Source organism: Lepisosteus oculatus, chromosome 3 (assembly GCF_040954835.1).
Source record: "Lepisosteus oculatus isolate fLepOcu1 chromosome 3, fLepOcu1.hap2, whole genome shotgun sequence".
NCBI lineage: Eukaryota > Metazoa > Chordata > Actinopteri > Semionotiformes > Lepisosteidae > Lepisosteus > Lepisosteus oculatus.
In genome coordinates, this window is record NC_090698.1 from 54,795,397 (window position 1) to 54,811,108 (window position 15,712).

Sequence of the window (15,712 nt, forward strand, 5' to 3'; positions counted from 1 at the left end):
AAAAGGAATGGAGACTTCGCAATCTGAGCATTGTTCAGATTATAATTGGTCAGTGAAAATTGTGCCCGCAGGGTACTTGGTTTGCTTGACAAAAGCATTTTTGGTTCAGTTGCCATGTTGGATTTTTAACATAACTTGAGGAATTTTGAAAAATGTTTTCCTTTGAAATCAAACCTTGTAGGGGTATGAAACTCATTGAACCAGGGTATATGCCACGTGTAAGATAATTCTGTTCATGACAGTTTGATTGATCACATAGTTTGGCTGCCATCACGGTTTTTAGTGGAAAAACATTTAAATAATTTGTAAGACAAAACCCTGAGGCTAAAGTTTGGTTTGCATAAAAAACATGACTGCTTTGCATATTGTGATGCGGCAGAAACTGTTGTCTGATCTACAGATGTGGAGAATGACCTGTCAGAATACGGCAATTGCTTGGTTTCCAGTTTAAAGTCTAGGAAAGTGGAGTGCTTTGTGGTTCTGCATCTGGTATCTGGAGACAAGAGGGCAGATCACACTGTAGTGCATATCCACAGTGGGGAAAAGGAACCGCAAGAATAACGAGCAAGTGAATGACTGACACATGGGTCAGTGGACTAGAGATATTTTAAAAATAGTTTTGAGAGATTTTTTTTGTCTTGGAGAGAAGCTTTTCTAGCTATAAGCGACGTAGGTGCCTGAACATTTGCAAAGAGGGGTTTAATTGATGAAAAAGTGTGATTAGTGCTCAAATGAGGAGCTAGGTTTTTGTTTTATGGTGTTTGGTTTTGATTTTGTGTTATTTTCCACACAGTGTCAAAAGTGAGGACTATTTTGTTTATTATTATTATTATTATTTATTATTCTTCACCCCTGGGTATGCCTCAATAGGTTGCTTTACCAGTATATCTTGGTGTTGCATTGTGCCACACTGCATTGTGATAACCTTATTTGATAACCTGGTATGACTCCTCTAAGTGTGTTTTAAGATATTTATTACACTTTCAATGAATACAGATCTGAAAAATATTTGAACATTATTACAAATGGGGGGTTACGTAAATGGTGAAAATCAGGAATTGACCGAGAGGTTTAGTCAGTAAGCAAAATAATTATTCATAACCCCCTACTTGTAAGTGATTTCTCCCAAATATACCCGAGCGGTTGGTATAATTAGAGGCATGTGAATTCTTTATTCTCTGGCACAGCTTGGGTGAAAAGAATAATAATCCAGGCACACGTGGTTAAACAAATGTTTATAACAATGACAAGACAAGCACTTCGCTGCACAAAACAAAACATACAACACACAAGTTAGTATATGTAGACTGTGTACAAACAAGGCATTCGGAGGCTTAACATCCTTATCACCCAGAAAACCTCAGACTGTTACTAAATATTGAACTCTTAAATAATGCCCACACAAGCCACAATAAGAGATAAGTTAAATCTCTCTGCAAACCCGGGTTCCACAATATAAGTGGGAGCCTATCTCCCTATTCTACAAATGCGCCCATAATCAGGACAACGTCTCTAACCGACGTGTCTTTTACCCAGTAGCAGTAGCAAGCTCTCTCTAGTGAGGTTCAGATACTTCTCTCCCATCAGGTTTGTTTGGATGATCAAGTAGTAGGGGCTCTCGTCTGGCACATAAACTCCCCCTGACTCCTCTCTTCTGGCCTAATCTTCTTTCTCCTCTTTTCCTCTCTTCTCCCCTTTCTCCTTTAGTCTTAATGTGATCTCATGTGGGTGTTTCTGGACTGCTCATTGTCAATTATTACCCACAACTTAATTACCTAGGTACACCAAGGTAAACTTTCCAGTTGTTTTTAATCAAGGACCCCCCACATCGCAGGAAACATCCCCTCTGATTTGAAGCTGGAAGTGTTTACTCTGCCAGGTGTCACACACTTTATCTAAACTCCTGGAGACACTTCTTAGTCACCTACAGCTGTAGCAATATTTTATCTTTCGAAATCTATCTTTTTTTCTTCTGTACATATGTGCTTTTACAGCGCTTTTGAGACTTTTAAAAAGCCTCAAGAAGTTAAATTAATCACTTTCACAAAGTTTACATTTTGATGGCAAGCTGGACTCATGAAATCAGTACGGTGAATCATTGGGTTGCAAATTATTTTATGTCTGGTTTTATTATCCCAAGGACAGTCTTAATGTGGCACATTTATTCCCATGCCTTGTATAGTTCAGTGTGTGTTGCTTGAGCAATAGAGATCCTCTAAAGTGTTTTTGAATGGGAAGAGACCATGTTTTCCAACAAGCTGCTCTGGTACCAGGTGCAAGTCATACTGTATGTAGCAGTGGTGTAATTACTGGCCATGTAAACTTGTAATGTGAAACATAAATCAGAACATTGACATGTTTATTTTTTCTCCCTTGCCTTCTGATAATTCTATGTATGTAAAATAAAGATTGCTTCTTGTGTGTTGTTAATCTGTAATTAAGGTTATTAAGTGTTCCACACTTGCATACGTTCTTTTGTGATTGATTTCTGAGATACCAACATCTGTGTATTACCATAAATGGAGGCGCCACTTTTTTAACTGAAACAGTTAAAAACTACATCTTTATTACAGAGCATTGGTAAACAGGCTTTAGAATTAGTTTCTTTTCTCATGTTCAGACTCCTCTACGCTCTTTATGTGCTCTAGTATTTATACAGATGATTTATGTATTGGCTCTAAGCTAGATTAAATCGTAAGCATTGTGTATCTTCAGGGAGAACTGCAAGACGTAAGGACAGTTTGAGTATCCTTGGGATTATGACGTCTTGTTGTTCACTTCATGTAATAAATTAACCTATTGAAACAGAAAATACAGCTACATTTATATATTAAAGAGGAGGTATTCTTTTTTTTTAATCACAGTTCAAGTCTGCCGAGTTTTTCAAGTGAATAGAATAGTCAGTATTGGATGTAACCACCAGTTTCAGTGGTGAACTGTTTACATGAAAACTAACACATGTAGTATTACAGTAAGACCTGTAACTCCATCCTGCCCACATGTCCATTTGAATTACTGCTGAATTAACTGCAGTGAATTCTGACAACAGAAAAATTACATTTTAGGCACCCATGATGTTTTGCATTACTATATTTGAAACATTTTTTTTTTAAATGTATGGTCGACGCAGACCTAAATTTGAATTACAGTGAGGCTTTATAAATATGCAAGGGTTTTGTGTGGCAGTTGAATCTAAAGCCACACCATTGTGCTGCTTTCATTTCTGTCAGATGACCAAGCCTTAAGTGTTGAGAAGATACCCCAACCTCTCAAGTAAAAGATCAAGGTTTATGACTCGTTTGAAGGTATTCAGTTTTTTTTGTTAAAGGGCTGTTAAGTTTGCAAGTGCTGCTGGCAAAAGGGTACAGATTTTGAGTGCTATAAGTAAATGTTAATATATTTGTCTCTGTGCCATAACATGTGACACTTAAATACTTCTAAAAGGTTGTCTTTATTTTTAATATATTTTTATATATGTTTATATATGGAGCAGCAGATGTCTTGTCTTCTTCTTTAATCTGCATGAGTGCAGTAAGTTGAGCAAGAAGAGATGTAACAGGTTTTGCCTTCTCCTGAACTCAATTAAAGACAACTTTATTGTAAAAACAAGAGATCTGTTTTATTAGCATTACATTGTCAGATGTAACAGTCCAGTACAAGAGACTGTTTGTCATTGTGGATAGAAAGCAAGTGGTAAAAAAATGAAAAATTATACCTCCGATTATACCTTTGGGTTAATAGTGAAGTAATCAAGTTGTTTTAAATTTTAAATTTAAACAAGCAGCAGCATTTGGGTTGAAGTTAAGATGTTTAAGTAATGTGTGTAAAGACATTAGTCCCATCTTAAATGGTCGTAATTCTGTTTTGTGAAGCAGACTGCAATATAATTTGTGGTGGGGCTGCTGTGTAGGAAATGAATTGCTGGTGTCAAACAATCTGATTGTTCTTGATAAAGCTGCAGTTGCAGTTGACAGTAATTGGCACCTTTGGTGTCTTTCCAGAGAGGCAGAGGGTTTAAATGCAGCACATGCTGACATTGAAAAGTCAGGTGGATTGATCTTGTTAGATTACTGCCATTATTTTTCATGTGACAGTGCTTCAAAACTAAACTTCATGGGGAGATTATGTAATACATTCCAGTTATTGATTGGGTGTCTGCAGTGTCTTATCTTTATAAATGAGAGGGTTGTTTGTCCGCAAGATGTACAGTACCTTTGATCTAACCTATGTGGTTTTAAAAGTATAGGTAGTTGCTATGAAGAACCAGAAGAGAACAGTACTATAAACCATAATAGTAATACTCAATGTCTGTAGGGGGTGCTGTTGAATTTATTTTGTGCCTCTGATATTTGCTTCTGCTTGTTAAAATGTATACCCGAATCCCAGCTCTGATTTGTATGGTGTGCCATATAGTGTGTACATGTAAGCAAATTATTTGGCTTTTACTTTTATGCTTCTATATTTTCTTTACAAACCAGGTTTTTTAATGTTCTGTAATATGATGGCTGTTAAAAATTGGGAAAAAAAAACAAAAAATTGATGTTTCCTGTCACTTGGTTGGGTATAAACCTAAATTGGTATACAGTAAAATTTAATTGACACTAAATTTCACTGAATGCCCCCAGTGATAGTGTGTATAACAGTTGGAGGATTTAATTAAGAAAACCACAGTGGTAGGAGTGTACTATAATCAGTTTCTATAGTCTTTGGAAGATTGAGGCAGAACTGGGCTGGGTATGAGCCATTTCACCAGGTTATATAAAGCAGAAAGGAAATATCTAGAATTTAAAGCAAAGACAAGTCTCTGAAGTGAAAAAAGGGCTGAATGCTTGGTATTCTGAAGCAAACTCAGTTTAACATACTGCTGGGCTGGGTGGTACTGCACCCTGTAGCCAACAGCAAGACAGCTGTGTTTGGTCATATACCACTTCAAAACTCCGGACAGGGGCTGGAGAGAGAGGGAGGCACTGCTAGTGTGAAGAGAAACTTACTGTAAGTGTGGAGCAGCTGAGAGCAGCACAGGACTCCATCAGGCAGCAAGTTGGCTAGCCGAGGCACTGATATTGCTACGCGAACAGAAGGCTTTCTGAATAGTTTTCCGTACAACTGATCCCTTTGGGAGGTGCCTATACAGGCAGCCAGCACGTTGGGATGAAAAGGGAAGCACAAACTGAGGGGGAGGTACTGGGAGACTCCAGCGAGTTCTTGTGGACTTGTGCAGTTTTTCTGAGCAGTCACAGGATTCAGAGTGCTGTAACCATTCCATCTTCTACTCTGTGATGCTAATGAGTTGCCGTGGAGCGGCTGATTTGCCTGTGAAATAAAATCCATCAGACGCACGCTGGCGGCCGTGGATCACTGAAGACTGTGTTTGTTTTTGGGAGGTTTGAGGGGGTACTGAAAAATGGCTGGCGTTTGTGAAATGAGGATAGCACTGGGAGCTGAAGGCAGTTTTAAGTGGTGACTGCTTTTTATTTTTTATTTTCCCCTTTGGGTTCTTCCTTTCCCTCATCTCATCCTGCTGCTTTTTTTTGGGAACCAATTTAATCCAAAGTCTGAAATCATGAACTCTGGAGTTGCTATGAAATATGGGAATGATGATTCTTCAGAAGTGAGTGAGGTAAGCTTATCTGTCATGTAAATAAATAAATAAGGCACAAGGGAAACGGGGATAAATTCCTGAAGGAGATTTGCAACAAGAAAAGCATTAACGCTCGAGTAGACAGTCACTTTCTCATGCATTAGAGTGGCATAGCCCGTTGCAAGCTAGTTTAGAAAATGCACTAGTAAGTTCAAAGTGCTTTCCCGTTTGCATGTGTGGTGTAGAGGCTGAGAGATGTCTTTTTGAAGGCGCTCTGACCACTTACGTGAGTTGGTGTTATCAGCAGGGGGAAGGGGCAGGAAGTTAAATGTGGGTGGAAGTGGAATGCCATATTTTCAGTTGAACAGCATTGCATTCCTTTACTCTTAAATGGATTAAGTTAATATCTTTGAGTAAATGAATTTACATCAAGATTTTTTTTGTGCTCTGTGCTGCATGAATTAATATGTTCAGTTGAGCTGAATGACAGACTCTCCTGTTACCTGTAAAAGCTCTCAGAACAGTATAATATCAGATGAGAATCCTTTAATGTTGCCCTGGTTTGAGCCTTTCCTTTGTTTTTAAAGCAGAAAGGTCATATTTCTCATGCTTACCTGCTCTGTTTGTTCATTTAACATCAGCCTTTGGCTATGTAGTACCATAATTGTTTTGATCTCCTGATATACAAAAATTAATTATGCAGAATGTTCCCTGTTGGAGGTTTGTCATGGGGAACCAGGAGGGTAAAATTGTAGTTTCAGGGCTTGGTTATAACAGATGGTCCTTATTTTTTTATCTGAAACAAGGTGAGAAAATTTTATGTGAAAGTGATTCTTATTGCAGCTTACTGTAAGTCTCTCGTGTATTTTTAGTTTATTTTGCAGAATTTCATACGAGAATATTTTAACCATATTTATCACATTGTGAGAGTATTGCCCATTGTAATGAGACTTAAAACTGGGGTTCAGCAGAATTTATGTCCTGGTATGTATATGTTTATTTGATGTTAAGAGTTGAAGGCATTTTTAAATGGAAAGATGCCCAACTTGCTTTCATTTTGTGTATTTCTTTCATTTACTGCATTTAAGATCTGCAGTGGTTGCTCAAATCCGAGGACTTTTCATGAACAGGTGTACAGAACACTTTTGAAATAATGTTCAAAATATCTACGAAAATATGTATTTGGATGATTTAACTTTGCTTTGGTGCATCTTCAAATATAAATTTTAGGAAAATACACAGTAAATAACATTTCAGGGATAATGTCTGTACAAAATTTGTACTTGATTCCCTCCAAGAAATTTCCATTTAATTACAGTTGCTTCTAATTAGTTTTGGCAAATGGCAAAATAAAAAGAATGTACAATGAAGAACAAATATATAACCTGAAGACTGTTTTAGGTTCTGTAATTAATATTTGTCTTTCAGTGCATTTCTGATTTCTTCAATAATATACTGGTTTCCAGTCCTTAAAGATGTAAATCGGACTTGTATGAGGATGGCACTGTACTGTTAGCTTTTCTTTGTAGACCATTCTACTCTGTCATGTGAAGATTGGTCTCTGCTTTGCGAACAATTCGATTTTTGGCTCAACAGTTCATGGCATTTTGCCATTTCACTTATTAGGCTCATTAGAATTCTTTTTTTACTTAATAGGCCTGTTTTTCATTTTCTGAATATTTTCTTGAGATGTACCTCACACTTGGGTATACTGGTTATTCAAAACTGGCTTGGGATTCACTCAGTGCATCCTTGGTCACTAGTTTTTTATGCAGTTCTTGAACACTGGCTTGAGCCTTAGCAGATATTGTACTTTGTATCCCAAATCTTGTTGCTTAGTTCTTCTGTAGAAGGTTTACCTTCCTTGTGTAAATTTGTAGTATGAGTTTTGAATTTTGTATCATGTTCTGTAACTTAAATATAGATTTAAATCTGTACATATGCAAATGCATAATGATAGCAGATTTTCTGGACTTGGAAGAAACAAATATTAATAATGTTATAAAATGTGATGAGAACTGGGGAAGATGAAATTGAAGGGTTTTGGATCCACAGTCTTCAGCTTCATCTTAATGTAAAAATGTGATTTCGATCATTTTCATTACACTATTGAGTCCTTTCATCACATAATTCATACAGTAAGGTATGCAGGGTAAATTATATTTTGTAAATGTACATTCGTTACATAATGGTGGTAAATGTTATTAAACCAGAACACTTTACATTGATTACTTAAGAGCTCAGAATGCTGTCAGGATAGATAATGACTCTCAGCAGAGGTCCATATAACCTATAGATGAAATTAAAATATTTCCAGCTGCGACTGAGACGTAATTGAAAAATGCCTGTGAAGGAAATTCATTTAATGAGGGCAAATACCTTTATGGTGTGCATTGTTAAATATTTCCTGCTCTTTAATGTTAATTGTTCATTAAATGATGGGCCTTGTCCAACAGCTGAGATGTATAGTACATGATTTTAACCTACATTACTTAAATATGCAGTAAGCATATTCCTGTCAATAACACTTAATGAGTTTTTATTCTAGGAGTTCATTATTTATATACAAGTATTAAAAGAGAAAAATAATAGAAAATAAATTATAAAATAATATATTTGCTTGTCAGTTGTATATCTTTTATTTCTGTACTTTTTGTAATTTATATTCTCTATACTGGTGTACTCTGGGAATCAGTCACACCACTAGTGTGTCACATGGTAAGCTTTACTTCCTGTAGAGCCAGAAGATGTCATCACATAAATACTCAAATACTCAGTCCTGGTTTCAGAAACTGTTCCACTACTACAGAGGTGTAGTGTTCATAAATGCAGTTTATAGATTGATGTTTTGAAGATTTTAAAAGACTGCATTATGCTAAAGATGACTGGTTGTATTTTCTACTTTACTGCCCTTGCCACCTTGATTTATGGCCTCTGTTAAGGGCATACTCAACCTGATGAACTGTGGGGGGGGGGATTTGTGTTTAGTATTTATCTCCTTTTGCTGGCCCTTTTAAAAACAAAGCCCCATTGTAAATATGAAATAATACCTCTTATTACAAAGGTGATTTAGGTTGAGATCTTTAAAGTGTTGAACTTGCCTGTTCAATTGACTCTTACCTGAATTTCTTTAGGCACCTTTTCTATTTCAGTTGGTAAACACAAGTAAATATGTGTTGCATACGTTTAATTTTCTAAAGATTACACAGATTCATCATAACTTGTGCATGCACAGTTATACTTTGATATTACATAGCAATACTTTGCTTTTCATTTCAGGAGATAAAGGAGTGCACATTTTACAGTGTAATAATCCTTGATTCAGAAGAATGAGTTCTTTACAGGTCAAGATCTAAAACTTAGTCTGTGTCAATTGTCTAATCTAAATGTAGAATCATCAATAGTATTCAATTAAAAATGTGTTCCCTCTGTCTCCACAAGAAACCTGCAACACCAGAATGCAAATCTAAACAAATGGTTTTGCCATTAGTTAAATATGTTTGAGGTAAAGCATCTTGGATTTTACTGTAATAGGAAGCATTGATTGCAAGGAAAAATGGTTTCAGTAATGAATTCACCAGACACAAGTCTTTTAAAAAAAAAAGCAGTGCCATGGAAGTCGGCTATTTATCATGTCTATCTGGTTATTAAAGTTAATGTTGTTATGAATGTAGGTCATGTTAAGCAAGCAATTGGATTATCCGTGTTCCTGGTTGGATATTTTTCCTAAGGATTCCCAAAAAATATTTAGAAAAATCTATCCCTTTTCACTACCCTTGAAAATGGCCAAAACATTTTGTCAGTCCTGCACATTAGACAGGAGAACTACATCACAAGAAGACCCATGCTTATTTCATGCTTAAAGAATGTGTTCGACTGAGCCATCTTGATTTACTGCCTGGTTTTACCTAATCAGGAAATGGCTATAGGTTTGATAGGATCCTGTGGAAGCAATTTCGCTTGTTGAACATTGACAGACGCGAAGGGAAGTGCTTACTTTAGGGAAATGCAAAACTCAGGTGATCACACCACTGTACATTAAAACCCACTCCACTTAAAAGGATCATTTCAGCTTTCAAGACAAATAGAAATAACAAATAGTGCTTTGAGTGCATACCAGGGAAACACTAAAACAGATCATCTTTGAAAACATGAACATTCTACACTTTTCTAAGAGTTTTGCCAGTTAAAGTGCTAAGAGGAGTTTAATGGAGAATTTCTTGCTTTTGTCAGTATATTTGGTGGACAACCAATTACAATTTCTAAAATGGGTTTCAGTTGTGCTTTCTCCCAAGACTGTTTGCTGTACTAACAAAGTGGTCCAGCAGAAACAGCTTCTAATAGAGGTTTGTGTAACTGGCTGAGAGGAGTGGCACAATGCACTGGGGTGGCAGCAATGAGAATCAGCAGGATAGAGTGTTCATTTACTTCGCCAGGGAACTTCTCAGAACTACCACTAAGAAGTATTTTCAGCAGCTGTATTTTTCCAGAACAATTACCTGGAATAGCAATCTCACCTATAGAATTTGCAGAGAATCTACATGTTGATACAGGAAATGTATGAGAAAATACAAAATATTTGAGTACTTGACTTGCTGATCTACCACTGCATTGTCCTGAGGGAACTATGAAACATCCAGCTGATTGCATGCTCTAGTCTGGCCATTCTGTAAATAAAGTCTGTGGGGATGATGTGTCAGCTGGAGGACAGACATATCTATTAATGCAACAGTGTCATCCTTCCCTTCAGGCACCCAGTAATTTATGGACTCCACTGTCCCAAAGCAGTCTCACCGTCCCACTGCCAGCTGTACTGTGTGTACTACTATACTGGAGCTGAGCCTGCCTTGAAGCAATAAAAAGGCAAACAAAATGATAGTATCTGTTGTGATGAGGGGGTTGTAATTTACTGTAATAATCTGAAATTGTAATTGTGAATTTACAGACTTTTAGGGATATTCAGGGATTATTATTACAGACAATAATTTTTACACATGGATTCTAAATATACAATATAAAAACACCTATAAATAACAACAAGTAAAATATATTTGTGAAACTATCTGTGTGATACGATCATTCACTATCCGTGTGATATGATTGTTCAGGGATTACAAGGAGAAGAGTTATTGACTTCAATGTTAAAATAGTTAAATTGAATTATAGCATTATATGGTCTACCTCATAGGTTTTATCAGTCTCATATAAATATATTACATTCATATTCTACCATTTGAAGTAGACTAATTTGTGTCTACTATTGTGAATTAAACATTAAGCATGTTTGGAATAATAATTAAATTACTAAGAATTATAATGTGAATGAAGTCATTTTATACTCAAAGATCTGTTGCCCAAATGTCCTGGATGAGTTAAAACTTCACGCCGAGAAGGCAAAACTAGCTGGATTGGTCTATTGTCTAGCTGCTTGCTCTGTCTTAGAGTGTCTGGATGCCAGAGAGAAGAGAGGGAAAGAGGGGGAGCTTTGCCAAAAGTTAGCTACTTGCCGAACTACAGTTTTTAAAAACAAAAACTGTCTGTGGACAGGTTCTTGTGTCCAGCTGCAAGGTAGAGATGTGGGAGAACTCGGATCATCCTGGCTATAGCTCATCCAAGCATATTCAAGATGTAGAGTCCAACTGTCTTATTTCATTGATCAGGTGAAAATAAGAGTGGCTTCATAAGCACAAGATTTCTTCTTTTGCAGAAAGAATATCTTGGGCAACATTCTGTACCTCACCGCCTCATTCTCTCAGCCTGGCGTCTTGGAAAAAGTTTAGGTCCTGACTTGTACTGCTTTCTGTCATGTGGTTGGAGAAGTCAGATTGCCAGTTTAGTTGGAGAGAGAAGATGAGCCAGTGAGTTAAACTCTGAAAATGAGATGGGTTCTTGCTTTTAAGGTGCAACATCACAAGTTGGTGATTGGCTGAGATGCTATCAGGTGTAGTTCTGGTTCCCACCCTGCAAATCTCACATTGCTGGGTCTTCCTTTGGTTGATGAAGAGTGACCTTGGACCCTTAGTCTTGGGAAGAAACGACCCACAGACTTGATAATGCCCATCTACGGTATATATCATTAGTTTGTACAGCATTGGATACAGCTTTACAAGGTCTATCGGAGGGGCCTCTTTAGCCACATATCTGTGCACTTACACATAGAGGCACCTACAGTATCTGCCTGGTCAAGGCAACACAAACATTATTGGAAATATTTAATAATGCTTAATTCTAAGTGTAATAATAGACCTTCATGTTACATATGTATAGTCAAAAGTGAAGAATTGAAATCAATGTTAAATAAGTTCCATCTCCATGTTATAGGAAAGATGTTGCTGCTCATTAAGTGAATGTTCTACACTGACAGGCTCAAAGAACTGAGCCTTTTTTTGCTTCTGAACAGAGCAGAAGACTAGGAGAGGACCCAGTCATCCCAGCAGATTTTAACAATGAATCATGAACCAGAGGACACAAGTGGAAACTACTGTACATGGAAGTGATTTTAAAATTGAGCACAGAAGGCACGTCTTAATGGAGAGGCTTCTGGGAGTATAGAACAAGCTACCCATGTGTTGATGCCAGTAGCTTGGTTTCCTTCAAAAGATGGATGAGGTCCGAGGATTAATAAGATGCTAACTACCATTCAATTCATTAAATGGGCCTCATCCAATTTGTAACGATTCTTATGCAAGAAGGAAACATTATCTTAAAGCTGATGTTTTAACTGGTTTATTCCCAGTAGTTAATTTGCTATGAGTTCTATAATATCTTAATCGGACAACCCAAGTTTTGGTGTCCGCAAAAATGATTGTACAGCTGTAGAAATAGTTCTGAAGATGTATTTAAACAGATGTAGATAATTGCAAATAAAAATGTACAGCATGTTCTGCTGTAAGAATGGCTTGATGAATGATTCTGTTCAAATAAGGCAAACACTCAAATTGTGAAGATTGGCACATTGGACCTGAGATTTTCTTAAATTAAGTGCTGCTGGTCTCAGAGCTCCAGATTTCAATATGTCTCTTGTATTTTCTACCCTGAAGATAAAACAGTACATGAAAGTTATTTATAAAGTTATAAATATTATTAAGCTTTAAAATAGGAATTGTGCTTTTGCCATCATTGGTGCAGTATAGCTTAGGTTTTCATGCATGTGTAGTGTTCACAGATTACTTCATCCCAGCTCAGCCTAATGCATTTTAGGTTCTAAGTAAAAATAAATCTGAACACTTTCTGGACTGAAAGTCCATAGATTTTTTTTAAAGCTTTTAAATGTATATGTAATTACAACTCAATTCAATTGTTTTATGAAGATTTATATTACTATGTATTTCCTGTGGAGTATGTACTCTAGTTTATTTCATGGAAAAATGGAGATACACACTTCTCAGTTCTGAAGCGAATACCAGTCAAGAAGTGCAGGAATTGTCAGTAATGTAAGAGTATAAAATGAAATTACAGTTTTCAGCATATTGGATAGATATTTCTACATCTCTTTTGTAGAAGCTTATTAATGAGTCTTTTTAAAAATCAGTGAAGGATAATATACTTTATAATTTTTCTTCTTAGAGTTTTCTTTTTAGAATTGGAATATTGTTCTGTTCAGTCAACAAATATTACAGGAGGAGAAAAAAAAAGTAAATGTTTAAAATTACTGTGATCTCTAGATATGTGTGCTGTTTGTGGAACACATTAATATCAATAGAATGGTATAAATATGAAAGTTTTTCTTCAGCTTAATCTGTATTTGACTTTAATTTCCTGATGTTTAGGCATTGGAGTGCTGAGGATGTGTCAGTAGTACAGACATGTTTCAGGAGTATGTTGTATAAATAGGTAAAGCATTGTTACACCTGATAAAAATCCATTTGCTTATGTGAAGCAGAACAGGAAAGACTGCATATTGTGCAGAATGATTTCTCAGTTTGGTCAGTGTTTCAGAGAATTCAAGAATCTTAGAAAGGATTGATAAATAATGGAAGACTTCAGGCCACATATATTTACATTATAAATTATTTGGACTTGGGCACAGTTTAAAAAAAGCTGATTGAAACCAAACATATTGTGATGATTTATTTTGAGGAGATCATTTAGTGATGAGTGTCGCAAATCCTGAATGTGGTTTCCATTACAAAACTCCCTAGCTTTTCACATAAATCCTGATAAGTATGTTTTCATGCTGTCTCTAAGAAACCCAGCAGGTCCTCTTCTGCTGTTCTTTCTGCATACCTAATGGTTGCCTTTCAGTAGACTTCATGGTTTTTTATATTGAGTTATTTTGCAACATTATTCAGCTTCTTTTACTGTAGAAATATGTCTGTGAATTACATGAGTTTATATGATGATTTGTATTCCTGTGTAAATAAAATCCACTCTTACTTAGGCTCAGTGCCAAATGAAAATGAGCACTTCAACATAGTGGAATTGTTCAGATTTTCCAGCAGTGTCTCTGTGCCTGTGGTATAAACATCAGCCTTCTGCAAAAGTGCTTTGTTCAGGCAAGCTGCCAGATATAAAGTTTGTCTTTCTTGTTTTGTGTGTGATGTTGTATAATGTCCAGAATATCTAAATAAAGGCTACTTAATTTAGTGACAGTGGTTTGTATAATCAAGTTATTTGGATCTATTTTTTTTTCTTGTGAGGTAAAAATGAGGTATTTATTTATGATATTTTGTTAGATCTGTGAATCATAGATATGAAGTATCTATCCATATATCGCTGTATCTGCTACTGTACATTTACCATCCTTATTTTGTCAATGTTCAAACATTTAGCTTTTCAACCACTAATTTAATAGGGTTGATGTTAAAGTAACTTTATAGTTTATTGTGTTTTAATCCATCTCTTGCTATCAAGTGCATTCAGCATAACAGGCAATGAAACACTTTTTTTTCCACATCTTCAGATGAAAACAAATTCAATTTAGATATATGCAGTTTTCTAGGGACAATTGAATGGTTAATCTGTGCAGAATTTGTGCAGAAGTATCATTTTATTTGATGTTGCCATTAAGTTCTGACAAGTATTTGTCTCTTTGGCTTTAACCTGCGGTGCTGAAAAGTGGCATAGAGATAAAACTGAATAGGCTCTGAAGGAGCCTCCTCTGGTCTCATTGATTTTTCAGTATGATTAAATTGTGAGAATATAATAGGGCTGTCACGTTAGCTGGCAGAGAGAATCCTGTCTCCTAAGGAATGAAATGCAACAAATGAACAATACACAGCACCAGACATGGTACGATTTATTTTTATCATTTGTCAGACCACTCTGTAAAATTAACTATCGCATATCTATGAGTGTTGGCAAACACATTATACATTTTCCAGTCCAATATGTCTTCTTTTATGATTTTGTTTTCTGCTTTTAAGATGTCACGTTTCAACTGGTATAATTTTCATGAAATAATGATATTCCCCTTTAACAGTTGTGGGTAAATAGGTGAATTGTTATAATAGGCCTACAGAATGATTGCTTTCATTCATGTGGTTTTGTTAGCGTGTAACCCCAACTCTAATCCTAAAATTACCAACCATTTATATTTAAATGTATATGGCTGGGATGACATAGTGGCACAAGGGTTAGCATTGCTGCCTCACCGCACTGAGGCTCTGGATTCAGTTCTGGACCTGAGGCGGTATCTAGGTGGAGTCTGTATGTTCTCCCTGTGTTTGTGTACTTTCTTCCATGTACTCTGCTTTCCTCCCACAGTCCAAAAACTGTAGGTTAATTGGCTTTAGGAAAATTGATTGTTTGTGTGTATCATGTGATGGACTGGTGTCTCTTCTCAAGCGGACCCTGCCTTGTGCCAACGTAGGCTCACCTGTGACCGTGAATTGGATGAAGCAGTTTGAAAATGGATGGATATGCATGGCTCCAGTAGTTTTAGTGCTGGCAACTTTTAATATCCTCTGTTGTCCTTCCAAGATAGAGTAGCAGTTTCCTTTTTTATCACTGCTTCTCCCTCTATGGGAACAGTGACAAATGAGTGGGTAGGAAACAGGATCAGTGTGTTCAGTCTGCCGGTTCCTTGTTTTTAATGACCAGTTACTTATTGATCACAAGCTTCTAATCTGAAGCTTTTATAATTGAATTGATATTTTTCTTTCTATAATCTATAATTTAAAATAGTTACCG

General features: G+C 36.3%; 1 protein-coding gene across 5 annotated transcripts in view; it reads left to right on the forward strand.

The window, feature by feature from the left end:
- Positions 1-15,712, forward strand: part of mcc (MCC regulator of WNT signaling pathway) — a 209,634-nt gene that overhangs the window by 67,125 nt on the left and 126,797 nt on the right. The window contains exon 1 of one of the 5 annotated variants that reach the window (XM_015366878.2): positions 5,007-5,620. The exons of the other annotated variants lie outside the window; for them this stretch is intronic. Within the exon in view, the coding sequence (XP_015222364.1) occupies positions 5,564-5,620 (57 nt within the window). The 5' untranslated portion in view covers positions 5,007-5,563. Of the gene's footprint in view, positions 1-5,006; positions 5,621-15,712 lie in introns of those variants that run through there. 5 annotated transcript variants of the gene reach the window in all.